General features: G+C 40.4%; 1 protein-coding gene across 2 annotated transcripts; it reads left to right on the plus strand.

The window, feature by feature from the left end:
• Nucleotides 1-65: 65 nt before the first annotated feature.
• YWHAZ (tyrosine 3-monooxygenase/tryptophan 5-monooxygenase activation protein zeta) lies at nucleotides 66-25,896 on the plus strand. Of its 2 annotated transcripts, none has more exons than XM_071421482.1 (6): nucleotides 66-199; nucleotides 2,418-2,721; nucleotides 17,595-17,718; nucleotides 21,111-21,274; nucleotides 21,364-21,459; nucleotides 24,849-25,896. In XM_071421482.1, exons 2-6 carry the CDS (start codon nucleotides 2,428-2,430, stop codon nucleotides 24,906-24,908), a joined length of 738 nt encoding a protein of 245 aa, XP_071277583.1. In that variant the 5' UTR covers nucleotides 66-199; nucleotides 2,418-2,427; the 3' UTR covers nucleotides 24,909-25,896. The 2 variants fall into 2 exon arrangements, with proteins under 2 accessions (XP_071277583.1, XP_071277584.1); XM_071421483.1 differs by lacking the exon at nucleotides 66-199 and adding an exon at nucleotides 267-400.
• Nucleotides 25,897-26,930: the final 1,034 nt, after the last annotated feature.

A 26,930-nucleotide genomic window follows, 5' to 3' on the forward strand; every position in this document is an offset into this window, starting at 1 on the left:
GGCGCCGCTTGACGTCACGGACGGCGCGCGGCCCGCGCGGAGCGGCGCGGTGATTGGCGGAGACGCCCCGTGCGCGGCGCCGGGAGAGGGAGGGAGGGAGCGAGGCTGCAGCGCCGCGAGCGCCAGAGCCGCACAGTCCGCGCCGGCCGCCTGCCCGCACCGACGCACCCGTGCCCGCCCGCCCGCCCGCCGCGCACAGGTAACGGGGCCGCCGCCCAGAACCGGCTCCTCTGGCACGCGGCAGTCGGGAGCACTGAGCGGAGCGGCCGGGGGACATCGCCCTGCTCCCCCCGGCGCGGCTCAGCGGGGAGGGAACGGGTCGCGGGGACCGCTGCGCGGGGCGACGAGGGCCTTTCTCCGCCGGGAAAAAAGAGGGAAGCGCCGGCGGAGGGGGCGGCAGGTGAGGGCGACCCCGTACCCGCAGGGAGGGCAGCGCCGCCCCCGCCGGGTGGGGGCCGGGGTGCGGGCGGCGGGCGCTGCCGGGTGTGGTCTCCGGCCCGGAACCCTACCCGGGCGCGGAAGAGTCGGGGCGGCCGCCCCTCGGCCGCTCTCGCTTCCCTCCCTCCGCCCAGGCCCCCCCAACCCCCCCTCTCAACGCCCAGGCCTTCCCCCCCCAACCCCCCGCTCATCCTCCCCGCCCCGGCCGAGGGGTCCGGGCGAGAGCGGCGGCTCCCCCGGGACTGGAGCGGGCTCCTCCTCCGCCGCTCCCCTCCCCCGCGCCGAATCCCCCGGGGCTGGACCCGCGGGCTTTCCCTATTCCGGGGCGGGGACGCGGCATTCTCCCCCGGGGGCGCTGGGCGGAGGGGAGCGGGATCGGGGCGGGCCGGGCTCCGGCGCCCACCCGCCGTGACAAAGGCGGCGGGCGCGGCGCTCGGTGTCCCCGCGGCGGGCGCGGCGCAGGGAGGGAGGGGCGGCCGCAGCGCCCCGGGGCCGCCCGCCCGCCCCGCCCTCCGCTCCGCCCGCCCCCGGGCCGCTCCATTTTCTGCTGTCACCGCGCTCGCCGTGCCGGAGCCGCGGCAGCGCCCAGCCCGCGGGGGCGGCGGGCGGCCCGCCCGCCCGGGGATGCTGCCGCGGCAGCCTGCGGTGCCCCGGGGGCTGGCGGCGGGGCCGGCATTGCGAGCACGTTTGGCCCGGTCATGGCGAGCGGTAAATCCCCACCGCCATACGGTTGCTTTAAAATGGCTCCTTAACCCCGCCGCGCGCGGTGTGGGCGAGCTCTTCAACGGGCGTTGGGCAGCAAACGCTCGGTTTGTGCCTCCCTGCTGGGGACAGGAGCCGTTACAACTTGCAGTCACCTGAAATGTTAAAATGTGCTTAATTTGTTCCCAAAGACTGAACATAGCCCTGCCATTGTTTCTCCTAACGTCACGTATAATGGCAAAAGTGGTTTAAAATGAAAATATTTGATTGGGGTGTGTGGAACATAGAGAAATAGATAAAGCACTCATTACCAAAACTGGTTCATGCTTTAATAATCTTGTTAAACTTTAAAGGATAATGTATCCCCAAAGCACATTACCAATTCCTCCAAATGATCAAGTTAGGATACACAGAAGGGTGGGGAGTCAGGGAGAAGTATTTTTACTTCCTCTGTCAAAAGAAATTTCTTAATACCTCTGTTTAGTAGAGTTTGATTTATTTTAATTTTTTTTAAGTGCCAATAGGATAGATTATGAAGCATTTCTGCCCGGTTGTGCTATCTGAAATACTGATGTTGAGGTCTTATTTTTAAGTAGTAAAATTTTCTTTTGTTTGTGAAAGCACAGCCTCCCAGGCCGAGCAGCAATACCTGACACAGAATATCCCATTATGGGGATTCCCATTTTGGGAAAGGGAGTTAGCATTGTGGGAACGTGTACAACTCACAATTTAGATATTTGTTGCACTGTGACTTTTTAACATTCAGTGTGGAATTTAATTTGCAGATGTTTATGTGAAGTACCTCTGCATGTAACCAATTCTGTTAAGGCTCAGAATGCTCCTTGGTATTCTTTGTCCAGCCTTTATTGGGTTGTCTCCTGTGGAAAGCTTCTTATTGGATATTTTCTTTGTCAATTTTGCTGCACTGATAATGTAGTCTTATGAAAGAGTGGTGGCAAGAATTAGGATCATTTTTGTGCATAAGATAGAAATTATTTGGTTTCAGTTCACCTTTGGATGTTTTTGTTTGTGTTTATTAAAATAACATACTTCTAAAAGTTTACAGTTTTTCATGAGGAATCAGTGACTTTTAACTCTCTACTCCATGTGTCCATGTGTTTGAGCAACCAGTGCTGCTAGTATGCCCTCTGTGCTGGATTTCAGTTGTACCTCTTACAGTTCCAAACTAGAGAATACACGTTGCTCTGCCTATGAAGTTAAAACGCCTTTGTCCTTGACCAATGTCTGAATAATGCCTCACTATTTTTCCTCTTTAGAAATATCAGCATGGATAAAAATGAGCTGGTGCAGAAGGCCAAACTGGCTGAGCAGGCTGAAAGATATGATGACATGGCAAGTTGCATGAAATCTGTGACTGAGCAAGGAGCTGAGTTGTCCAACGAAGAGAGGAATCTTCTCTCTGTTGCCTATAAAAATGTTGTAGGAGCCCGTAGGTCATCCTGGAGAGTCGTCTCAAGTATTGAACAAAAGACGGAAGGCGCTGAGAAAAAACAGCAGATGGCTCGAGAATACAGAGAGAAAATTGAGACCGAGCTAAGAGACATCTGCAATGATGTGCTGGTGAGAAATAATGAAACTGTTGATCCATTTTTACTTAGAGTTGCAGAGTAAATGGTGCTGGGCCTCTGGGACTATTTCTAGTCTGTCAGTAAAGCTGTCGTCTCCTATGCTATTTCTGACAATAAGGTTTAAAAAAATGTCTTGAGTTTTTCTTTCCCTCTAATGTGCTGCTTATTTATATACAAATTATAGTTATGAATGCTAATAAACTTGGAGGCATGTAGAAACGTTATTGTATGTAAAGTAGTAGTTATGAAAGGTTAACATATTTCCCTGAGACTGAGCTGTGTACAGGTTTAGTTTGGGGGTTTCTCCTCCCCCAGTGCCCCTTCCCCTTTAATGCAGTATTTGTATCCTAAGATGTCTTCGATTTCTGCAATTTTAATATGCTGCTGTGGTTGTAAGAGGTAGTTCTTACTCTACGGAAATTGTGCCCCTCCCTGGGTAAGATGATGTAATGTTAGTTATGACTCAGCCGTGCAGAAAATTGCTTGCAGGAAGAGGCAGTAGAAATGCTGTGATACCTGCTTAAGCTTAAATTTTTTCTGTAGCAAACTCAAAGGGTGTTCAAGTTAGGCATTTCTTGAGACTTGTAGTTATGTTAATATGTGCATGTGTACAGCAAGCAGCACTCTATTTTCATTGGGAGGTTGGTTTATGGAATCCAAACCTCTTTCAAATGCTTATTCCAGATTGTCAGTTTTTTTCAGCTGCACACTCCTGTGGTGCTTCAGTGAGCACGCAAGGAGCAGCTGTTGAGTCCTACAGCCTCTGGTGAGGTAGAGGTTATGTCAGCAATAGAGTTGTCCACTGCACTGTGGATGCTGCTGGCTGTCATCCCATATGTGACAAGGGATCACCTGCAGGTGACAGAATGACATGCAGCATGAGGGAACGTTAAATAGCTAACTGCCTGAAGGTCTGATACCATATGAATGTTAAGATCAATGAGTAGCATAGATTTTGCTTGATGTGTGAGATAACTAAATTATACAGGTGGTGATAGCTTCTAGAAGGCTGGTTCTCCAAGGTTTTGTAGGAGTCAACATGGGTAACTGAGTCTTGGCTTCCAGTTCAGGCTGGCTGCTATGGTTACTGTAACACACCCAATTTTGTATGTTTTGTTATCTCGTGGAAGGATAGCTCTTTTAACTTCTACTCTGAAAATGAAATGCAGAACTTACTCATAGGAAAGAACTGATTGACTAGTACTTGTGTTGTAAAGTGGTGGTTCATCTATTCAAGCCAAGAAATGAGGATCCGAATCTGGCATCCTAATTAGTTGTTATTTCTTTCTTTAATTATTTTTACTAATGGGAAAGTTGGGGTGGGGGTGGATGCTTACAATTCAGGGTCTGAAATTCTTTTGTAAACTATGTTTTGGTTTAAGAAATTGTTTTAATTAAATCTGGGCTTATAAACCTTAGAAGAATTTAGTGTTTGCAATTAATTTTTTTGTCTGATAATAGAAACTAGGTTAAGGTGAAACTAGCTTTTATTGTGCATGCTAAATACGAAAACTAAAACAAAACCCAGCTTTTGAGTTTGCTGCAACTAGAGTGCCCGGGAGGGGAGGAATATGGATGGGGAATCTTGTTAAATCTTGTGAATCTCAAAATGGACTTGAGTTTCTCTTTGTGTTAATGAGACCTATATAATTCAAAGAAGTTACTGTTCTTTGACATGCTACTATTTTTAAGAAGCTAATGACTGACTAATTTTTAACATCACCAGTCCAAGTTTTCTTAATACATTAAAGAAAAATTACTGTCCAGAAGAAAGAATGCCTTAAGCAGTGATTAGCAGTAATAAAACTACTTTTTTAGACTTGCATTTAAAAAGAAAAAAATTACAACTTTTGTATTCAAATGATAGGATATAAAAATACTTTTAAATGACATGTGCTACCTTTGATGTTGCCAATTACTTTGAAGATTTAGATTTATATTTAAAACTATACTCTTGTTTTCTTTCTTGAAGTATCCTATGCATGTTCATTCTTACCTAGAAATGTGGCTGACACAGAGAAAAAAAGAACTGTGGTAAGATTCAGTTGTTTAACATGAACACAGGAGTCTGTACAATGCTATATGCAAATGTAGAAGTCGGGTTTGGTTTAGTTTTGGGGGTTTTTTTCAGAAGCTCTCTGTCATTTTTATGCAGCATAATCTAATCTACAACTGTTCACAGAAGTGAAAAGTGGGGCTTACCCAATCTTAATTGGTGTGACATATACCATTAATTAATAAGACCTGAAATATTAAACTTTCAAAGCTTTTAATCATGAGCCTTATGAATTAGAGTACAAAAGCAGCTCTGCAACTTCTGTATCTTTTATTGAAGCTGTGGCTCTGTTTGAGCTGTTGTTGTCTTCAGTTGTCTGCTAGTGTCTTAAGTAATGTTTAATGCCCAGGGGTGTTACATCACAGCTGAGAATGACTGCCGTCCTAACTTCAGTGTTGAAGGGAGGAAAGCAATTTAGAGAATGTGTTTGTGAGTAGAAGAGTGTGGCCAAAGCTGGCTCCTCTGCAGCTTCCTGCTCTCTTCCCTCATTTATTGGAATGAAATCTACTGTACTGGAAGAAATAGCTCCTCTAATCCTGTAGATACCAAATATACCAAACTCCACCTGGGCTTTGTTTCCATCTCTTCTACTAATTTACAGAGCGAGTAGGGGCAATTAATGACGAACTTCTTTCTTGCTTCATCCCTCTTGGGCCCAATCATAAAAGTTTTAATAGTTATGTGGTCAGTTCCAAATGTTTATTTTTCTCCTTTACACTGACCTTGCAACAGGAAAAGACAGCATCTGCATCCTTGCCATTTCCTGAATCTTTTCTTCAGCCTGCCATGGAGTACATCTACAACTCTACAGAAGAGTTGAACACATCCTCTTGTTTCCTGCAGCCTCAGAGTGCTGCTGTACAAAGAAGAGACATCTTAAATATCTTGTTCCAGCACCATATGCATTTAAATATATTAAAGCATAATATAACCAGCTCTGGTTTGGAGTTGGTCTGGTACTGCTGGTAAACGTCAAATAATTGTGGCACATTGAGTGTAGTACAAGTTCCTTGCACTGTGGCCGTGAAGACTGCATTTCCAAATTCTTCAGTAGTAATACAGTGTGTGTGATGCTCTGTGTAAGGAAGTACATTGCCATACTTGAACATCTGAAAAGTGCTTTGAGTATTATAGAAAATTTCCAATTGATACAGGAAATTAGGCTTTTAGTTAAATACTTTTCCTCATGTTAGCTAAGTGTGTGCTTTAAGTTCTGTTTCAATTTTTATAGTAGAAAGGAGGGTCTGTCTAAAGTACCAGTATAATGATCTATAGTCAACTTCCATATGTCATTTCCATAATAAAAATCTTTATTAATATAACAGGTGTGGATTTTCTTTAAACTGCCATTAGCAGAGAAGTGAGTTGTAACTGAAGTGATTCAAATTAAATCTGCAGTAAGCTGAGTTTTTCAGCTAACAAGGGTTCTGAAGTATAGAGAAGAATGGAGAGGTCTTTGAATAGCTAACACCCTGTACTGCATGTATGTTTGAAGTTCTCAAGAGCTCTGTTAGCTTTCAGGATGTCTCTTACATCAGCTAAATGTAAACTAATAATTGAAAACATGACTGGCTATCTTTGCATTAGTATGGATATAATTGCAGACAGTTGCACTCTTCCAGGCTGGCACATCCTGCAGCAGTCCCTGCATGTGCTCCAAGTGCTCATTATGTGACAGTTCCCATGTCCTTGCCCGATGCCCAGTCTTCCCCCTCCAAGTTCCACTGCAGAAATGCCCTAAGTAAATCTCCTCTGGCAGTACCCAAGCACCCTTTCACCATTTCTTTTCCCTTTTAGTTGTTAAGGTCTGGAGAACTTGTGCAAACCTTGGCTGCCCTTCAGCCTTCTGGAGTTACTGTTACACATTGGTGCTACTCAGCACTTTCCCCCCCACTCCTTTCCTGCCAGAAAAGCAGCAGGTTAATGGTGTTGTTTAGGACCGTCCAGTAAGATGAATTGTTTGCTTTCTTCACTACATTATTTCTTCCAAATTTCACCCTCAGAAGCCTAAAAATGTACTCCTTGTGCGCTCATACTTGAGATTTCTTTGCACTTGTTATGGATGCTTTTTAGAAGTGGTAAACGTGAGAGCAGAAGGTTCAGTTATATCTCAGATTAGTGACTTTAGGTTTCCATATCTTTTTTATGTATATTGCTTGAGAGGGGGAGTAGAATGTTTAGTAACCTGTCATGGGGCTGCAGTTCACTGGGGGAAGGGGGTGTAATTCCATTCCGAACACATCTAAATGGCTTTTTAAAGAGCATACCACAGAATCAATGCCTATTGCCATCATTCTCAAATTACTGTGGAACAATTTTCTAGTTGCCTGCAAACATCTAATAAGTTACTATGTTAAGTTCTATAAAATGTTTAATAATTCTTAATGATAGGGTTAGGAAATTTGGTCTTCTCTCCTACAGGAAGCCGTATGTTTTTTGACATGCACATGTGAAAATTGTCTTTTTAAAACTCAGCCACTGCATGCTCAGTGTGTCCTCCTGATAGTTAAAGTGCACAGCTAACCTGTAGACTGAGGTTACCATACAACCTTCTTGCTATGATGATATCTGCTACTAACAGAAAATTGTGTTCTGACTGAAAATCACTACCTTCAGTTCTGTGATTCCTTCAGGCTGGCTTAATTTTTTATTTTTTATTGCACTTTGTCTTTGAGTTCTGTGTCATTTTTTCAGAAAAAAGGGGAGACATTTGTAGAACCTTCTATTTGCAGAAATGTCAGTCACAGAAAGGGGTGATTAACGTGTTGAAATCTGGGAGTTCAGTGCCCAGAAGAATTGAGGTTAGAAGGGAGGTCACAGTGTTCAACTCTGGTCAGAACAGATCTAGTTTGATCACTTTGCTCAAGGCCTTGTCTGTCACATTTTTATAATCTTTAAGCATGGAAATTCCACAGCCTCTCTGGGCAGCCTGTTTTAATATTTGTTCATGTTGTTAAGGAAAGAATACTTGCATGTAAGCAGAGCTTCTCAAGTTCCAACTTGTCTGCTGCCTCCCGTGATGTCACTGTAGATCTCAAGGAAGAGTCTGGTTCCATGGTCTCTAGGCAGCTGTACGCAGCAGTAAGATCTGCTGGAATTCTCTGGGCTGCAGAAACCCATCTCTCTCAGCCTTGCCTTGTCCCTCATGTGCTCCAGCCCCATAGTCCCTTCAGTATATCTTTGTTTTTCTTGTGCTGTGGAGCTCTAACCTGGACATAAAACTCAAGATGTCATCTCAAGTTGTTAAAATTTGCACTAAAAGATAGTAATTGCTAATGTGTTAGTGACATATGTAAAAATATGTGAGTACTCTGGTTCACAAATGCTTCTGTGAATGAACTTTTATATATTGCAGAGCAAAATGTAGCCAGGATTTGCTGACTTAGAAGAGTAGTTATAATTTAAGCTTTTGTCGAACTCTACAAGTCTGGCTTTTTCAGTAAGGGTTTGGTTGGTATCATTGCTCATATGAATTGAAGGTAGGAAGCAGAGGCAATTTGTATCAACCTCATTATTTCACTCACTTCCCTCATTGTAGCTACACCCTTTCAGGTTTGGGGGTTTTTTTGGCTGTTGTTTTTTTATTTTGGTTTGGGTTGTTGGTTTGGTTTTTGTTGGGGTTTTTTTTTTGTTGTTTGCCTGTAGTGAAAGCAGTGCCTAAGCTAGACTAATTTCCTTTACTTTTGTAAGTGATTAGACTGTTGCAAAAACTGTTGAATCTTTGATCATTAAATCATCATTCATGGATCAGTTTAAATATGAGATTACTTGTGTTGTTTTTAATTTATTCTAATCTTAGCAAGAAGGGTATCCATAATGTTAACACATATATTTAATGCTCCCATTTATCATGAAATCAGCTAAGGTGCTCTGCATAAATGCAGCTACTTCTTACATTAACTCTGCTTGCACATGGGTAAACACATATGTGCATGTATCTGCATCTTCTTGCATTTATTGCAAGTAGCAGACACCTTTATTATAACCTGCTGTACTAATCTCATTTGGCATTAATGTTTAATAATTTGCTTTGATTTACAGTAAAAAGGTACAGAGTGCTTATACTGTTCAAAAGCATCGAAGTAACAACTTGCTTTATTTGACAGCAGCCTTCATTGTTCAAATACTTTATGTACCTACTGCTGATACTCAGTTCTAAACAGCAAAATAAAGTAAGTTGATAGTTTAGTCACCTGTGACAGATAACTCTTCATCTTCTTTGTGCTGCTGAAGGAAGAACTTCATTGCATGTACTTGCAATTTTGTGAAGCTGATCATTGTATTTGTTTCAATGGTTGGTTGCTTAGAAATCTAAGAAGCAGAAACACTGCATTGCTAATGTATCAGCTTCTTGTGCATGTGGAAGCTGTAAGTGACAGAAACATAAAATTTAGAATATGAGCAGAGTTAGTGCATTATCTCTGCACATATGTACAGACAAATACTGCACTATCTCTGGTTTTATCTGGAAATTTCTGTCTCGTTACCGTGCACGTGCCAGAAGTGCATTTGTGAAACAGGTTCTCAAATGCTTTACTTGTGCTCTGCTGTGGGCACCCATCAGCTCCTGCCTCTGAAGCTGGTTGTCCATTCAGGCAGTAGTTGATTACCATTTTTAAATAGCTTGGGAAAGCTTGTGCTATTAAAGTTGATTGAACAGAATTAAGATTGTGATTATTTCTTAAACTTTTTTTTTTTTTAACTGAATGTTAACTTTTGTGCAGTGGATTATTTTTCTTGAAAACTGACAGAAGATTGGCAATGCCTCTTCAAAGGGAAGTAATAAAAAAGTCATGTTCTGCTGAGACCAACAGTAAATTCTTAAATTTTTTTATCAGATATAATATGTTGGACTCAATGATCTCAGAGGTCTTTTCCAACCTACTTGATTCTGTGATTCTGTAAGGCAGCTCACATGAGGCTGAGAAGAGTTGTCAGTTGGTGGTGATGGGGTTTTTTTTCCTGGATATTACCCTTTGTGATTATGTTACAAAAGAGTCAACAAAGGTAATCTGATCTTTCAACTGGTCATTTTCTCCTAGTGCAGATTTACATTGCTAAAATGGCATTTTTCCTACTAAAATGTTTTTATTAACACTGTATGTATAGTGAACCCCTAGTCAATCCATATTCTGCTTCAGGAGGTTTGAAATCTGCTCAGAGTGCAAGCTGCTAAAAGATAAATGGCTCCTGCTTCTATTTCTGAGCAAGGATAAAAAGTGTTGCATCATATTTATGGGGAGTTTTATTAATATTTGTTTAGAGACCAAAACTGTGGAGTCTTAAGACATGTTCTGGTTTGGAGTACAGCTGCAATAGCTGTAGCTGAGACTACATCCTGGGCAGAAAATCTTACCCAACTCAGTTGGTTTCAGTTTATTATCTCAAGTTTTACAGAGGATGTTGTGAAAAGAATAATGATTGATGAATCTGGTACCATTTTATTTTGATGCAAGTCCCCAATATTCAAGAAGCAGTTTAATGAGGTGATGCTGAGAAAAAAAGGCACAGGTAAAAATTACATATTGACTTTGATCCTCAGTGGAAACTGTTTATTAAGATCTATAGCGATGCATCAAAAATATTAAGACTTTAATCCTAATGTTTTTATATTAAGTGTCTTTACAGCTGCTGCCTTTCATATGAGTTTCCTCAGAGTGGGTTACTAAATTGGGGAGGTATTTTTACCTGTGCTTCAGAATTTGGTTCCCTCACTGTCATGTTTGTTACGCATGCTTTGGTAGAAAACAATAATGATTGGCTGGAAACACCTGAGGAGTCTTAAATTATCTCAAGAGTGTATCCTGATATAAGGCACGCTTGCCTCCCTTGCCATAAACACAAATTGGAAAGCAAAACAGTGGAAGAAACTAGCTGGTAAAGGGCATGGTGGTCTGAGCTGGGGAAGGCAGATCTGCAAAGGGAGCTACATGTGTGGCTGTAAGAGTGTGAACTGAGATGCTGCTCCTCATTGCCTCAGGTGCTGTGTGTTTCTTGTTTTGCTGACCAGTGGTATGTCCATGCCAAGCACCCTGTATGCATTTTTGTACCTACATCTGCTTCTAACTGACTTGTATCTCTCTCCCAGCATATGTCTCACCGTGAAGATGATTTTTCAGGGTGTTCTACTTCTTCCATGTTTCCTTCGCCTGCCCATAGTGATGCTGCTTTTGTTCTCTTTTCTAAGGGAGCACATTTAGACTGGTTTACTAGTACTTTTATGTATAAACTGAAATTTCTTGCCATTGTTTCTGTCATATGGGATTTTCTTCTGTCCATTAGTCCTTTTAGATCTTTTTTTCAGTTACTGTCTTGCTACTCAGACTTCATTTCCTCTGCTCATTTCCTTTCTAGATCTTCACCAGATTGACTACAGTGAAACTGCTAATCAAGTGTACCTTTCTCCTGCTCTTAGCAATTCCACATCTCCCCCTGTTGCATAAACACTGCAAATTACTCAGAGTCAAATTCTTCCCTTCCCCTTTAAGATCCATTGTCCCAAATTCTGAATTCCTCTCCTGCTGAGGGTCATGCTTCTCGCTTCATCTCTTCCAGCCAGCCTTATCACCTTTCTCAAACTTCTGCTGCTTTTTCTGTGGGCAGCCAATTTGATGGGAAGAAAGAATAACTGATACTGAGAACAGGCAGCAGGCTGCTTTCCTTCTTCAGCAGATGTTTCAGCAGAGATCTCCAGTGCCTCAGTAGCCACTAATACTGACAGCTTTTCTTATATTCCTCTTCTAGTGAGCAAACTAGTAGAGAGAATTCTGTAGGTGACTTTAAACTGTAGTGTCACTTTTGGCTGGAGTAGAAGGCTGAGAACAGTCCTTTTAGTTTTCACAAGAGGGATGGAGGTCACCCATGAGGCAGCAGTTAGAGAGCCCTTAATCTCAAACTCGGGGCAGAGCTGTAATCAGGAGCAGCATAGTAAGCCTGGGTCAAAACAGGGTTTGGAAAGGGATTGTCTAAAAATATTACCTCTTAAAAATGCAAATTCTTGTCTCTCTCTCTAACAATTCAGATGAATGTGTGTAAATAAAATGGCCACAAATGGTTTAATTAAACCCTCTTTAGTGTGTGTGCCAGTCTGTGCAGTGTAGCTAATTGTATGTGTTGTTTTATAGCTTGTAACTTTCTTAATCCTTGTGTGGAAAACAGTCATGGAAAATCACTTGCTAGCTTCTAATGGGAATTGATAGGAGTATTTTTTTAAATGAAACTGAGAAGCAGTTTAAAAATAAAAGTAACATTAATGTACAGGTACACAGGTATCTGCAGCTTCTTCTCTGGTGCATTGTGGGTATTTAGGTTGTTTTGATGTAATGGGAGTTTGAACAATGTGTGGAATGTGGACAAGAAGCCTTTTAAATGTTATTATCTCCAGAGAAACCACATCTGGCTCAGAAAATCCCTGGGCATTGATGGAGGCTAAGAGAAGCATGAGGCTTTCTTGCTTTGTTCATGTGGATTTTCTAGTGGCATCCCCTTTTGGGCAGTGTTGCAGTGAGGTTAGCAGAGAGAGAACTCCTGTCAGCCAGTATGATCCCTCTTGTGTTCTTACAGCATCTTGGAGAAGAATGCTACTTACATCCTGAAAATACCAGGCTGTTGTCATTAAATATTAACTTCGTGTCAAGCTGAGCTTAAAAAAGATACGGTTTGTTTCATGTCTTTCAGGAATTTAAAAAACAAGAGTTCTTCCATGTCATCTTTGTCCCTATGTCATATACCATGGGTGGGCTGACAAGTGAGTTGAAGTCCAGCTAGTACTCTTGTGTAATTCATTCTCAAAATTAGAAAAAACATAACTATTGTTAGTGTCTTTCGATACTGCATGAAAACAAAAACACTGCTTGTTTAGTAAACAAAAAGCCAGGTTATTTCAGAGAAGAATTGATAGTATTTAAAGTACCTAAAGTTTATCAGTGTATTCTCTTTTGAGTTTTCCCATTCTGCACCTTGGTTCTTTTGTGCAAGAATATCTTTTTTATTTCTCCTATAGTTGTAGTGTTTTCATTCATTTAAATATCTCAATAATTAATTTTTTCATATTTAAAAGTAAGGCTTCTCATTCCCAGTACTTTAACTGTGTATTATCCACTAATTGCTCCTACATTTTCCTAGAATCTGATGACTGTTCTTATTTTCCTGCTTGTCAAGAGGGAAATCTATAAATAGAAAATGGAGCTGTTGATGCAATCATCTCTAGTGTATTAATAATTATCTAAAGTTTCTAGGCAATAACATGTACTGAGACCAAGCCTTTAATAAAGGGAAATAAGCACTGAACTAGAAGCAACAAGGCAAAATTGAACATTAAAATAAAATTAATTTTATGTTCTTATGGTGGATTTGGGAGTATATTTCTGGCCCACAGACGTCATTTGCCAAAGATGCAAATGCTTTTAAAACAAGAGTGGTTTTAGGCTTCAAGTGTCAGGAAAGGACTCTTCAAGTCTTTGTGTTGGCTTCCAGTCTTCAACTGCAGGGCTCACCACAGTTGGACAGCTGAAGCATGTCCACTTGTAGTAAGAAGAAGGCAGAATTTCAGGAGGAGGTTGGCTGTTGGGGTTTATTGGTAACTACTTGTTAGGCTTCTTTCACATTCCTAAGTCTGATAACTCTTAACCTTTCAGACTTGATCTTGCAAAACCACAGGAGCCTTGATGAAAAGCCTTTCATCAAAGTGGCTCAGAATGTGATGTACTTCATGTTGCCACCTGTTGACTGTATCCTGTTCAGGCAGTAGAATATGTGTAAGAATGAAGGAAGTCAATTTCTCTCCAGTTTAGTGTTTAAAATAAGCCAGGATTGAAATTCAACATCAGGATAATTCAAGTTGTATGCTGACAGTGTCTGGTATGACTTTGGAGACAAAGACTTCCCATTAGTACTTGCTGAGGGTGAGGGAACATACCAAATCCTACCAATGGTGTGTGGGCACAGCTGACATCTCCTGAGTTGGAGTGTGTTTGTTGGACAGTGCAGAGAGGCAGAAAGCTGTTGGCTTCGTCATAGCCAGGTCTGAAGTGTTGAAGCCTGATCTTTGGACAGCCAGCATATTAGTAAGAGTTGATAGTCAGATTTAGCACATCCTTTTTTAAAAAAAGGTAATTCCCATTAAATCTTTCTGAAAAGACTTACAAAAAGAGCTAGAAGCACTTGGACAAGGTATTACAGGTTTGGGCTGAAAAGTGCTCTAAAATGCTGCTGCATCTGCCTAGTTACTACAATGGTATGGTTTGTTTCACAGCAGTTAGATTCTTGCTGTCAAAAGCTCTGACAATTACTGCTGTCTCCTTGGGGGGTTTCAAAGGCAGGGACTGTTTAGTTTTGTTCAGAAAACTCTTCCTAGCAGATGCTGAAGGAGATGCTGTAATTAACTGCCCATGTGTTAGTATATATCCAGCCTGGATGGGAGTTTCACATGGTAGCAAGGAACATCATGAACAAGCATGAGACCTTAACTACACATAATATAATAGTAGACTGGGCTGCATGGACTGCAGTTGTCAGGGTGCTGTATGCATTGCAGTGATGCAGATCACATCAGCTTAGTAAATACAGATCACCTAACTGAGCCAGTCTTGGACTAGCTGCTCCAGCTTCAGTGGCCTGCATGGTGATCAGCTCTATACTGATAAACACTGCTCTATCAACTCGTAAGGGAGAGAGAAGGTGGCCATGTATTGCTGGTACTACATCAGCTATGCAAAAACAGCCTGTCAACAGAACTTAAATACCTAGATATTCCTCCTTGTGGAAAAAAAATGTATCCTCCAGAGATGCTTTGCAGTTAAACCTTTTAGAAAAATCCACAAGATAAACAGTATTCCCCATAAGCTGATGTGTTGGCAGATAAAAGTTTAGTAGTTTCATTGGTCTTACCTGTCTGGCATGCAGGTTATGCTTTCACAGCCACTCTTTTGGATAAATCTGTACCCTGAATCTTCAGGCTAACTTTAAAGGAGTGATCTGTGTCTACTTCTGCCAGTAAAAGAAAATAGATCCTTAAATAAATGGACTAATACAAACAGAAGAAACTGAATTTATATGACCAAATAAATAATAGGGTAGGGATCTCCTTTCAATCATTTCACATGCTAGCTTTTAAATATTCATCTGCTTGCAGGGTTTATTGTTGCTGTTTTTGAAGTATTTGGCATAAATAAAATTCTTCCAGAGATACGTGGCACACCAGTCCTACATGTTTGTATAGAATAGACTCTTTCATCCAAATATGAGTAAGCTCCCAGTGCAGTTTGAGTTGGAGTCTCTGCATTGGCTATATTCTGTGAATAGCTGTTCAAAGGGATTTTCTCAGTTCATCAGTCTTTGAAATTCAGTATGGCTTTAGAACTTCCTGCAGTACAAGATTTACAGTCTTCAAGCTTATTTTGCCCTGCTGGTGTTGGTCTGTTTAAAAAGATAATTAGTAGTCTTCCCTCCTATCTGTCTACTGGTGCAATTCACCCATGCAGTTTGCAAACAACTTCACCTCATTTGTGATCTAAGTGAAGTTTAAATCTTGGAGCTTGGTTCCTGCTGTGTGAATGAGTAGAGCTGTACATTTTAATCAAATGACCTTCTGTAGGGATGAGGAATAATTTCTGTGTCTGGAATCACTAAAAATATTTTGGTCTGGCCGATTAATGGTGGATGCAGAAGAAGGGCAGCTCCCCACGGTGCCAGAAGTGTAGGTGCAAACTGACACACCTGGTTTAATTGAAGTCTCACAGAGAAAAACTGATAAGAAGCCTTGTTTTCAGTAGCTGGCAACCTTCAGTTGTCACTGGAAGTCCTTGGCACTCATGAAAATGTCGTAGCTGCAAACCCTGAAGCTCTCTAGTGGTGAGGGCAGAGTGTGTAAGGAGTCACAGAGAGTTGAGGTGTGTGACCCATAAACCTGCTGGCCTCCTGCTACATCCCAGCCTCACTGGGACAGAGCTGGCTCTGAACTCTTCTCCTGGCGTGGTGGGATGCCCTCAGAAGGGTGCCTTTGGCCTGAGGCAGCTCAGCAGCCCTTTTGACTGTCTCCAGAAAAATACTTCTGCTGCTGACTGGCTTGTGTTGAGTTCCTTCTGTTGCCAAGGAATTGTCTCAGCTGTCATTTGGATGGGAAGTGAGGACATGCAGGATTTTTCAGTGTCTCCCTGTGTGGTTATAAAATGAAGCTATATACCAAGTCCCACACTACTGAAAAGGCCTAATATTAAAGATAAACAAATAAATCCACTATGTTGAAGCCACTAAAGAAAGTCCACTTACAGGTTTTGTCTCATTGTAGCACAGGCATGGCTGAACCTTGTCTGACTTTCATGTCTGTCAGCCTGATTTCTTTATTATCTGCCTGCTGCAATAGAAATGAGAGAGATGCTGTGATGGATAGCTTCATTTTGAGGAGTTTCATGCAAGTTTGAGTCTACCAATAAATATCCTTATTCATATAAATGAATTAGCAGTACTTTGATTAAAGAAAAAAGCAACCAAAACAAAAACCAAGACCAGACTTGCTCTTCTTGCTCTTTCTGTGAATTACAGTTTTCCATAGCTTAATACTTGGCCTGCTGGGCAGAGCAGGTACCACAGGTGTCCAAGTCACAGTGCAGTAGTTGCAGTCTGTCCCAGCAGTGTCCTGTGAGACATTCATTTAACCTGCTGGATGGCCTTGAGAGGAAAGTGCTGTTAAGCAGCCATCATTTCTGTAAGTTGGAACTAAATTAGTTTGTCTGTTTCTGTGGTATCCTTGGAAGTAAAAGCTAAAAAAGTGAAGCCAAACTGCAATGTCAGTCATCTAATTTATACAGGAAAAAATGGCCAAAAATCTGTACTAAAACCTCTTTTAAAAAATTATTTTCTGCATAGCCTTCACCAAGTATATGTAACAGCTTCTGATTGAATTCTGACTATTCAGGCATGCTGTACCTTTTTGACTTTTAAATAACTGGCTTTTCTTTTAGAGTCTGACTTCAAGCACTCAATATCACAAAGTTTGACAAGCTTGTACCTTAATTTGAATGTGTTGAAGCTAGTGATTTTTTTTCCTTTTTCTTTTCATCATAATAGAATTCTTGCTAAATTACATGACTGCCTCAACTATGTTAACTTGCTATGTTAACAAGCAGTTAGAATAATCTAGAAAAACCTGGTGTTAAATGTCAGCCCATGGGGAGGATTTGGTGGAGTGACTCTAGAGAGCTACTTTGCTTTGGAAGATAATGGAAATACCTGTTAGGGCAGCACATAAAGTCAGATAGAAGTGCTACAGAGCTGAATGTCAGATTGTTAGCTGTCTGGAAATGCAAGAATACAGGTTCACCTTGTGGTTTCTTGCTGGGAATGCCAGTGGAGCATTGAAGTTAATGGGAGCTGGGCTAAGGAAGCTTATTTATTGCCTGTGTATGTAAAATAATTAGGTCTCTGATTTGGCAGCTGATGATATCAAATCCTTTTATTGTATTTTGTAGATGCAAGCTTTCTTCCATGGTATACCCTCTGCCCAGAGTCTTTGGACTACCTTATTTCTGCCAGAGTTCTGTATAGTGATTTATAGAAAGCCATCCTTTGCTCATGTAAAACTTATCTGCTAAATTGACACAGCCTCCTTCTCCCCATCAAGGCACACAATGCAGCATTCTTTTTAAATCTAGAATTGGAATCCAGAACACGTTCTCTAGCTGACTGTTATGTAGGATGTGAAGAAAATAAGCAAGAAGTGAAGCTGTCTTGACTTTGAAATAAATGGAAATATAATTGAGTTGTTGGTTCAGCATATGTTCAAAACACTGTGTTCTTTGTTTCCCTTTTAGTCTCTGTTGGAAAAGTTCTTGATCCCCAATGCTTCTCAAGCAGAAAGCAAAGTTTTCTATTTGAAAATGAAAGGAGACTACTACCGTTACTTGGCTGAAGTTGCTGCTGGAGATGACAAGAAAGGTACTGTATGTCACCTTGTAGATAAACATTGTCCAGTTAAAATGCTTTTGGTGGGGTAATGACACAACCCTAATTTTAGAGTAATTCTGATTTGAGTGTAAATTTCTTTAGCAATAGGCTTCCTGTTTTCTGAAGGAAAATCATAGATTGTTGGGTTTCAAATGAGTTACAGAAATGTTCACATACGTACCAATGGAGGCACAAAACAGACACTGAGTCACAAAATCTTGAAATTGTCTCCAACTTCCACATGCATGTATCTGGTTTACCACTGAAGCACTGGTTTATGCATTTCTGTCTGCCTGAATCTTAGGGGTTTTACCTCTTAGACTTACTCTTGCCATTCCTCCTGCATTTCTACAGAATATAGGAAGTCTGCATAGGTTCAATGAGCAAGGAGATAGAAACAACCTGGAGGAGAAAAGGTTTAATAAAATTAATCTTACTGGTAGGAAAGTTTCTTCTGTAAACATGATAGTTTAATGTCCAAATGTCTTCTATTTTCTCAAATTTCTTATATTTTCATGTAAGCAGCTTTTCACAATGGTAGGTAAGTTGCCTTCACCTAATTTTAGTTTAAAAAGTTAATATTAGGTATTCATCATTTTGAGTCCCTTTCCTGCTGTGATGGGAACCACCCTAACAGCATTGCTGCCTCTGTGCAGAGTCCTCTTCAGTTCAGAGCAGTGCATTAGCAGGATGCAGCTCGCTGCAAACAGAGCCAGGCTGTTTCCTGGAGCCACTTGAGGGCTGCTGGCAGTGTGCCCTGAGGAGCAGCACAGCAGCACAGAGCCAGCCTGCTGTGTCAGACTGCCTTGGGCTGCCCTGGGGATGCAGGAGCCCACAGGGGTGAGGAATGCTGAGCTGTGCAGCCCCACTCTGCCCTCAGCAGCACCTGCAGCCTGTGGCTAAACCCCCCAGTGTGGCACAGAACAGCGGCTGTGGGACCTCAGACTAGATTGAGCCTGGCAGAGATGTGAAACAGACATGGAATAATTTCAAGGGGATAGATGTGTCTGCTTTACTGGCATGTGTTATATCCACATTACACAGTGAAGCCCAGTTTTCCCAGCTTGCTGGATAATAGGGAGTTAAACAGAGATCCTCATACCTAGTATGTAAGGCTGGATTTGATTTCTGATGTTTACTGTATGCAAACTGAGCCAGTCCTGGTGACTGCAGAATTGTATGTGTTACCATTACTTTAGATCTGTTATAGAGAGTTACTCTGTTTTCCTTCGGTGATTTTAGTGATCTCTGTTCAAATGCATAGGAGGTACAATATTTTGAGTCCCAAAGTTTCTTTTTCTATTGAGGATTAAGTAACAGGCTCTAAAATTAGACTGTGAAAATCTTTGTTTAAAGTGCTTTTAAAGTTTATTTTTATTTAACCCAGTCTCCTGGCTGAGCAGTTTGTGGTGGGTTTCCAATTTTTCAATTCATCCCCCTCCTCCAGTGTTTCATGTCACATGTTTTTCCTGTATGTTGTCTGTGACCTTGAAGAAGAGCAGTTGATTAATAATTATATAGGAAAGAATGGCTTTTGAGTGGGAGCACTAAATACAGCAACAATATAAAGCTCCCAATAGTAGGAATTGGATTTTTATCTTCATAAACCACATTGTTTGTTTTATCGGATGGGGCTTCCTTACAGCAGTCTAGGAGACAGGAATGTCAAGCAGGTACCTCACTCCATTTTATCCTTTAACTTTGGAGCTGCACTTCCTAAAGAATTCAAAGTTAAAAACTTTTTAATACTGTGTGACTGATTTAAAAATTAACAGAATACAGTGAATTATGCACTAAGTGCTCAAAATTGTTGCTCAAAAGGTAACTGTTTTCTCAATTAGGGAGAAAAAAATACATTTTTTGCTTTGAAATTATGTTAAAGAAAAATTACTAGAAAATAAAACTCTCAGCTTCATTTCCTGAAGTTACTTGTTTTTCATTCTTCTTATTTTGCTTTTCTTAAACAGCACCATTTTCTATTATGAGAGGAGTTAAACATTTCTCACAATTTCTAAATTTAACTTGCAGTAAACCTAGTTCTTCTCAACTGCAATGTACTAACTTCTGGTCATTTTCAAGACATTAGGGCAGCTGTTTGATATGAAGCATTCCATTATTAGTGGTGAGTGCAGAGAGAGCACTGTTGATGAACTGTGCAGTGCATGTCCTCACTCTTCCATGTGGAAGAGAACAATATGATGCTTTAATTTTTGTGACTGTCTAAAGGTGAGCAAATGGTGATTGCATAGACATCCTGAGTATTAGTATTCAGTTGTTTTCAGACTTGGAGTCTGAAAACTCCTTACTTAAATCCTGCTGTATTTTTGAGTCTTTACCTTAAAATTCCCTTCTTTGTTTTTGAATATGTGTGACTGCACTCTTGCAGACATCAGGCTGGATGCATTTCTGGTTTGATCCAGAAATGTTAGGGTTGGAATCCTTTTTGCATCTGAATTGGATGACTTTCTGCCCACCTTTTTCTCAGATGCTGGTGGAGAGCTGAGGAACAAGTGCCCCTTTGTGCTCAGCATCCAGCGACTCCCTGGCCCCTGCAGCTTGTGGGCTGTGTTGGGCCGTGATCTCGGACTTGTGCAGGCAGAACCTGCTCTAAGGTCATGTGCCTTCAGTGAGAAAGGGAACTGTTGAGCTCTTCAATCTTCATATACACATTGTGGTTGCTGGTTTTTGCCAAGTCTTAATAACTTGTACAACAGAACCAGTTAAGAGTGACGAGAGATTAATCTTTAAAATAAAGGAGCCAAATTATTAATTTTTCTCCCTTCAAAGTTTATAGGTACTGGAACTTCTAAGTTAGGTAAAAATGCTTTCCATATCTGCACTGGAAATAGAACTATGTTGGAAGCTTTTAAAAATACATATTTAATTTGATTTGACATATGCCACACTATCTTTTCCGAGCAGTTTGAATGGAGACTCATAGATGTCTGTTTCTGAAAGGGTTCAGCATGACAGGCAAAGGTCATCAGTGTTTCCTGTGACTAAAATGTGTCTCTCTAATGCACTGCAGTGCTTAAAGACATTGAAATTGTGGTACTGTATCAAGTATATGGTGGGTTTTATCTTCAGTGCTACAAAACTGCTGCAATCATTTGAAAATACAAGTAGTCACAGGGCATTGGGAAGAGACTCAAACCTGTAATTTGGTCAGTTACAACTTCCCTCCTTTTTAATAATTTGAAAATGTAATTTAGTAAAATCTTTATTAAATAGCGACTTGTTAGGTAAAGTATTCATTCACAGGCGTTCACTCCTGACATGGTTTCTTCATGCAAGTGTGAACACAGTCCTGATTGTATCCTGCTTACAGTGTGTGAATTACTTACTTGTTGTGGGTTTTGTTTGTGTTTGTTTTTTCCCCAAAGGGATAGTGGAGCAATCACAACAGGCATATCAAGAAGCTTTTGAAATCAGTAAAAAGGAGATGCAACCAACACATCCCATCAGATTAGGTCTGGCTCTGAACTTCTCTGTGTTCTATTATGAGATTCTCAATTCCCCGGAGAAGGCCTGTTCCCTTGCAAAAACGGTAAGTCAAAGAGGGGGAAATTCCATTTAAATTATTTGCATAACCTTTTGTCACATGGCTAATGGAGTTGTTTGTTTTTATAACACTAGGCTTTTGATGAAGCAATTGCTGAACTTGATACATTAAGTGAAGAGTCATACAAAGACAGCACGCTAATAATGCAGTTACTGAGAGACAATTTGACAGTGAGTATCATCAAAGTTTGCAAATAGATTACAGAATTGGTCTTCTGGTACTTCAAGGTGTCCTTTTTGTTCCTGGCCATGGAGCTGTGTCTGTCACTCAGAAACAAGTCCATAGTACATCATCCTTCTAAGCTAAATATTTTTCCTTCCTAGTTTGCTGGGGGTTTTTTTTCCTTGTTTTGTTTTGGGGTTTTTTTTTTCCATACTAAAATAACATGATTTTCTGACAAATTAACCACATTTTTCAGATTATTTTATTCAAGGAATGTAGCATGTTTAAATGATGAGTCTGAACTGTGACTATCAAACCTACTACCCAGTGTTAAACAGCATTTGAGAATACAGTGGCATCTGCCTCTTAAAGCTTCTGTCAAATTTCATATAGCTTATTCTGCATTAAAGTATCTGCAAGGAAGAGATTCTACATGAAAACTGGAAACAAAGCTAGCAAGTCCATTTAAGGACTTGTGGTTTAGAGGGTTTTTGTTTGGCTTTAATTTTGGTAAAGCTGAAATGGAAATTGAAGTTCAGAGCCATGCTATTTCCATGGCAGTTGTAAAGTAACTGTCTTAATTAATTTTTTTTCCTCCTTGGACTCAAAGCTGTGGTGTAAATTGTCAGAATAATCAAAATCTTCATCTTGTGTGTGGGATTTTTTTATCGTACTTTGAACTTTAAAACTGACAAAGATAAACATCTAAAGCAAATGAAACTTAAATGTGAGCAAACATGCAAGAGTGTAATTAGATGGCTTAATTCACTTCTTGGTCTGTGGGGAGAAGAGCTGCAAGCAAGAAATGAAAAAATAAGAAACATTTATTGCTGCCACATGTAGCCCCTTGTTAATACTTTGTGCTTCTGATATCAGAGACCTTTGCAAAATAGCTGCACTGCTTTAAAAATAACTACAGGTAAAATTGTGCAGTTGTAAAAAACTGGAGTTGCCATACTTTCTGCTTTTGCATCTAACATTTAATTTCTCTTGTGTTTTGGAGCCTTTTCCATGGGAATGGCAACTTAACACTGCTGCAAAAACTACTTGTTATTGTTCCATTTGTTGCTTACAAAACAAATGGAAGTGATTTCTCAACCTCTGTATTGCAGACAGATAGAGGGTTGGCATTGCTCTCAGTGTCTGTGTACTGTCCCCTTGAGTGGGATTGCTCAAGAGCTGCCCTCTGAATGAGTGGTTTTGAAACAGGAGAGAAGCTGACTTTAATTGCTAACTTTCCAGTAAAAATAATGTAAAGCTTGTCATAGCAATTGGAAAGCAAATTGTTTCACACAAGAACAGAAGTCAGACTGAGCTACTATAGTGTGTGAATTAGGGTAGTAGGCCTGAAAATTGATGTGAGCTTTCCATTGCAAGGAGAAAGCTGTAAACAGATGCAAGATTCCATATTCTTGAATGAGTGATGTGTCTTGCCTTCAATGCTTAGTGTGATCTGTACGAGTGCATTGATTCCATGTTTATCCACAACTTCTTGAGGTAGAAAATAACTTCTCATATGTGTGTGACTGACAGACTACAGTGAATTTCATAAATGTAAAAAAGGTTGTTTTGCTGGTTATGCAAGTGGTGAAGTCTGAGATAGGTGGGCTTTAGACAGAGATTTAGCATGTTGATCAGTTCTGTGCAGTTGCACTTTCCTCAGTTGTTGGTTGTCTTACCTCAGGTCTTGTATGGCTGAAGAAGTCTGTTCATTCTCTGTGGGGACTGAAGGCAGAACTGTTCAGAGGGCTGTTTACATATCAAAATCTGTTTTACTGGAATTGCTTGATAATTTCTTTGCTCTGTTATGAAATTTTGTTTTCTTTTATTAAATAAAAGCCAGTCCTTCTTCCTAGGCGCTTCCCTCCCACCCCGAGCAGATTGGTTAAACTGATCTCAGTGTCTCAATTGGTAAAATTGGTAATGCCCCTTTCTTAGCACTCAGGCCCTTTTGTCTTAATGTGTATTTTAGATTGGAGATGAGGAAAATTTTCATCACTAAAAGGGTTGTCAAGATTTGGGGACATGGTGGACTTGACAGTGTTAATGGTTGGACTTGATGATATCGAAGGTCTTTTCCATCCTAAATTACTCTTGTGACTGTATTCTAGGGGTGATGATTTAGGATAGAAACCTCTGATTTCTGAATTCTGATAAAATATGATAGAATTGTTCTTACTAATTCTCCTTACAAGAATAGCACTGAATTTGGGACTAATGTAGTAATATAATAATGTACTAAAGATTGCGGTGCAGATCTAGAAACAGACTATTGGTGTGCTGTTATCTTCAGTAAAATAACTTGTTGCTTAATGCCTTCAGCAAGGAAGAGTAGGTGCAGATGCCATGCATTATGTTCAGAGCAAGGACAAGGCTACTGATCTTGTACAGGTTTCATTGTTGCCTTCTGCTCCTGAAAGCATGAAATGTTTCTGATGATGGATTTTAAAAATAAAGGCATTCTGTAGGACTTCATTGGTACAGCACTGTCAGTGGAGAGAATGGTTGGTTTTATGTTTTACCACCTTATACTATAGAGCATGAATCATTTGGTTAATGCTTCTCTAACTCCATAAAGTGAGAGATGACAAATCATATTGGGCTGGGAATAGTTTGGAGGCAGCCAGCATGGAGATAATTTGGTTCACGAAATAATTTCTTGGCACTGACTGTTCCTCTGGAACTGATGCTCAGTTTCCTTAGCTGGTACTTAATCTTGATATATGGTTCCTTAGTATGATTTTATGGAGCTGAAAATAACATTTTGTGCATAGTGCATGCTTAGCCTGATTTTCTTCCATCCTTGCCCTGCCTGCCAAGTTGGCAGCTCAGTGTTCTTAAAGTTGCTAAAGGGGAGCACAACTAACTGAACAGAGCCGGGGGTAGAGATTTTTATGAAATATTTTGGGGTTTAAAAAAACAGAGAAAACCTTTAGATGCCTGTTCTGAAGAAAAAGTAACATTTGCTGTAGCATTGGATGTGGAGAGATAATTTTGCTGAAGCTTTTCCTTCAGAAAGGCATGTAAAACTTGCTTGAGGAGAAAGAAATTTCTGTTAGTTCCTGATTCTCACTTACCTGTTCAGTAGGTCCGACTCTTGCCTGCTTGTTAGTTGTATTTTAGAGAGCCCTGTAAGATACTTGGGTTTTCACTGTTCATAAACTTGCTCATTAAATGCAGTGTAGGGTTGGGTCACCTAGAACTGAATTTCCATCTTGCCATAGCTAAGAAATAGATTCATATTACTGTGTGCCTTTTCTTTCTCCACAGTGCTTAGTAGGACCTGTTAGAAGTTGCTATTATTAAGACATAGACCTTCTTTCTAAAAATTACTTACAAATTATTAGTAATAAATGTATAATAATGTACCTGTTACTCTGTTTTCTTTCCTAAACAGTTGTGGACATCGGATACCCAGGGAGATGAAGCTGAAGCAGGAGAAGGAGGGGAGAATTAACCAGCCTTCCAATTTCCATCTGCCTCATTCTGAAATTTAAACAGTAGACCATTTGTCATCCATGCTGTCCCACAAATAGTTTTTGTTTACGATTTGACAGGTTTATGTTACTTCTATTTGGATTTCTATATTTCCCATGTGGTTTTGTTTAATATTAGGGGAATAGAGCCAGTTAACATTTGGGGAATTTATCTGTTTTCATCTGAGGTGGCCAATATAGGGTTGTGAAATTTTTATACAAGTTTTACATGTTTGGCATAGTACTTTTGGTACATTGTGGCTTCCCACAAGGCCAGTGTTAAAACAGCTTTCTATGTCAGGCAAAGATGACTGCTTGCATATTGGTCTGTCACGATGGAAAAAAGGGATAATCAATGTTGCAGCCACAGGTGTAGTTAGTCTGAATATCCAAGCTGGAGCACACATGGCTGTGAATAAACTGATGTCCCATAGATATTGCATGTCAGGGGAACATGTGACATCTGTGGAATTTCCAATCAAGTGTACATCTTTGATTGCAGCTGAAGTGTTCCTTAAGACAGTTTGATAACCCAGTCAGCTTTCTCTAGAGAAGGACGGAGAAACGGTTCACATTCCATTATTTGTAAAGTTACCTGCTGTTGCTTTCATTATTTTTGCTACACATTTTATTTGTATTTAAATGGTTTAAGCAACCTAAGAACAAATGTACAAGTAAAGATGCAGTAAAAAATGAATTGCTTGATATTCATAATGACACTGTATATCGAGCACAGCAGTAAAACAAAAACCCATGTATTTAACTTTTTTAGGTTTTTTGCTTTTGTGATTTTTTTTTTGATACTTGCCTAACATGCATGTGCTGTAAAAATAGTTAACAGGGAAATAACTTGAGATGATGGCTAGCTTTGTTTAATGTCTTATGAAATTTTCATGAACAATCCAAGCATAACTGTTCAGAACATGTGTATTAAGTTGATGTAAGTGGAATAAAAGTTTTATGAATGGACTTTTCAACTACCTTTGGTGTAGATTTCATGTCATCTGTCTTCCTACACCTTTGAGAGGAATGGCAGTACTAGACAGAAATTCAATATGAAAGTGTATTTCTGTTATGGAAATTTTTAATACAAATTCAGGTATTTATTTCATTTTAGGGAAGTTGAGATTGAATACCCCATACCTGATTTGAAGATTGCTCTAATTAACTAGTTTAGAACTTTTAGGTTGAGCTTTCTGACTGTTCCTGACTGGAACTCTGGAGATACCTTAACATAGATGATCCCCAGAGTTAGAGCAAAAGGCGTTAAGAACTTCTTTAAAAGCTGACCTTTTGGAATGGTTTTATTTATTTGGAAAACTCTTGCTTGCTGCTGTTGAGTCTTTATAGGAGAACTGAGCAGGAGCCTCTGTATTGTCCAGAGGTTTCAGACATTACAGCTCAGTTGGTGGAAAAGTCCAGAGTGATGAAGCAATGATGCTCTTGCATTCCCCATCCCCAGGGACGTGTGCATCCATGGTATTCAGACTAACTACAGCATTTGTGGATACTTGGTGTGAAACTGAAATAGTTACAGGGAGAAATTGACACTGATTTTCAAAGTGTCATATCCCTGTCAAGTACTGAGGATCTTGGAAAGTAATGGAATTGTATTCAAATATTAATGTTACACTTACGTAGTCAAGAGGAGGGACACTTATATGGCTTTTTTTGACAGAGCTGCACCTGTAAGCACAGTGTAAGTATTTTCTAGGTTTACATACACTTCACTGGGTTTAAAAGTTAGCAGGTTAATCTTGATACCTGGAGGAAACAGTTGAACCACCTCACTGAACATGAACTCAGTGGCCTTACCCGTTTGCACATGGAATTGACTTTAGCAAGTTACAGATCTTACTTTTACAAATTAGGTATTCCTGCATTTTTTTAAATTACATCACTGCACTTGGACCATGATGTTCCATTTCCAGAAGCATCTGAGCCTTTATTCTGGTATTTAAGGATCAAGATCAGTAGAAAAGATGGTTAGGATAATTTTACAC

This window comes from Agelaius tricolor, unplaced genomic scaffold (assembly GCF_023055355.1).
Source record: "Agelaius tricolor isolate 1412-34295 unplaced genomic scaffold, bAgeTri1.0.p SCAF_2, whole genome shotgun sequence".
In the NCBI taxonomy this organism is placed as follows: domain Eukaryota; kingdom Metazoa; phylum Chordata; class Aves; order Passeriformes; family Icteridae; genus Agelaius; species Agelaius tricolor.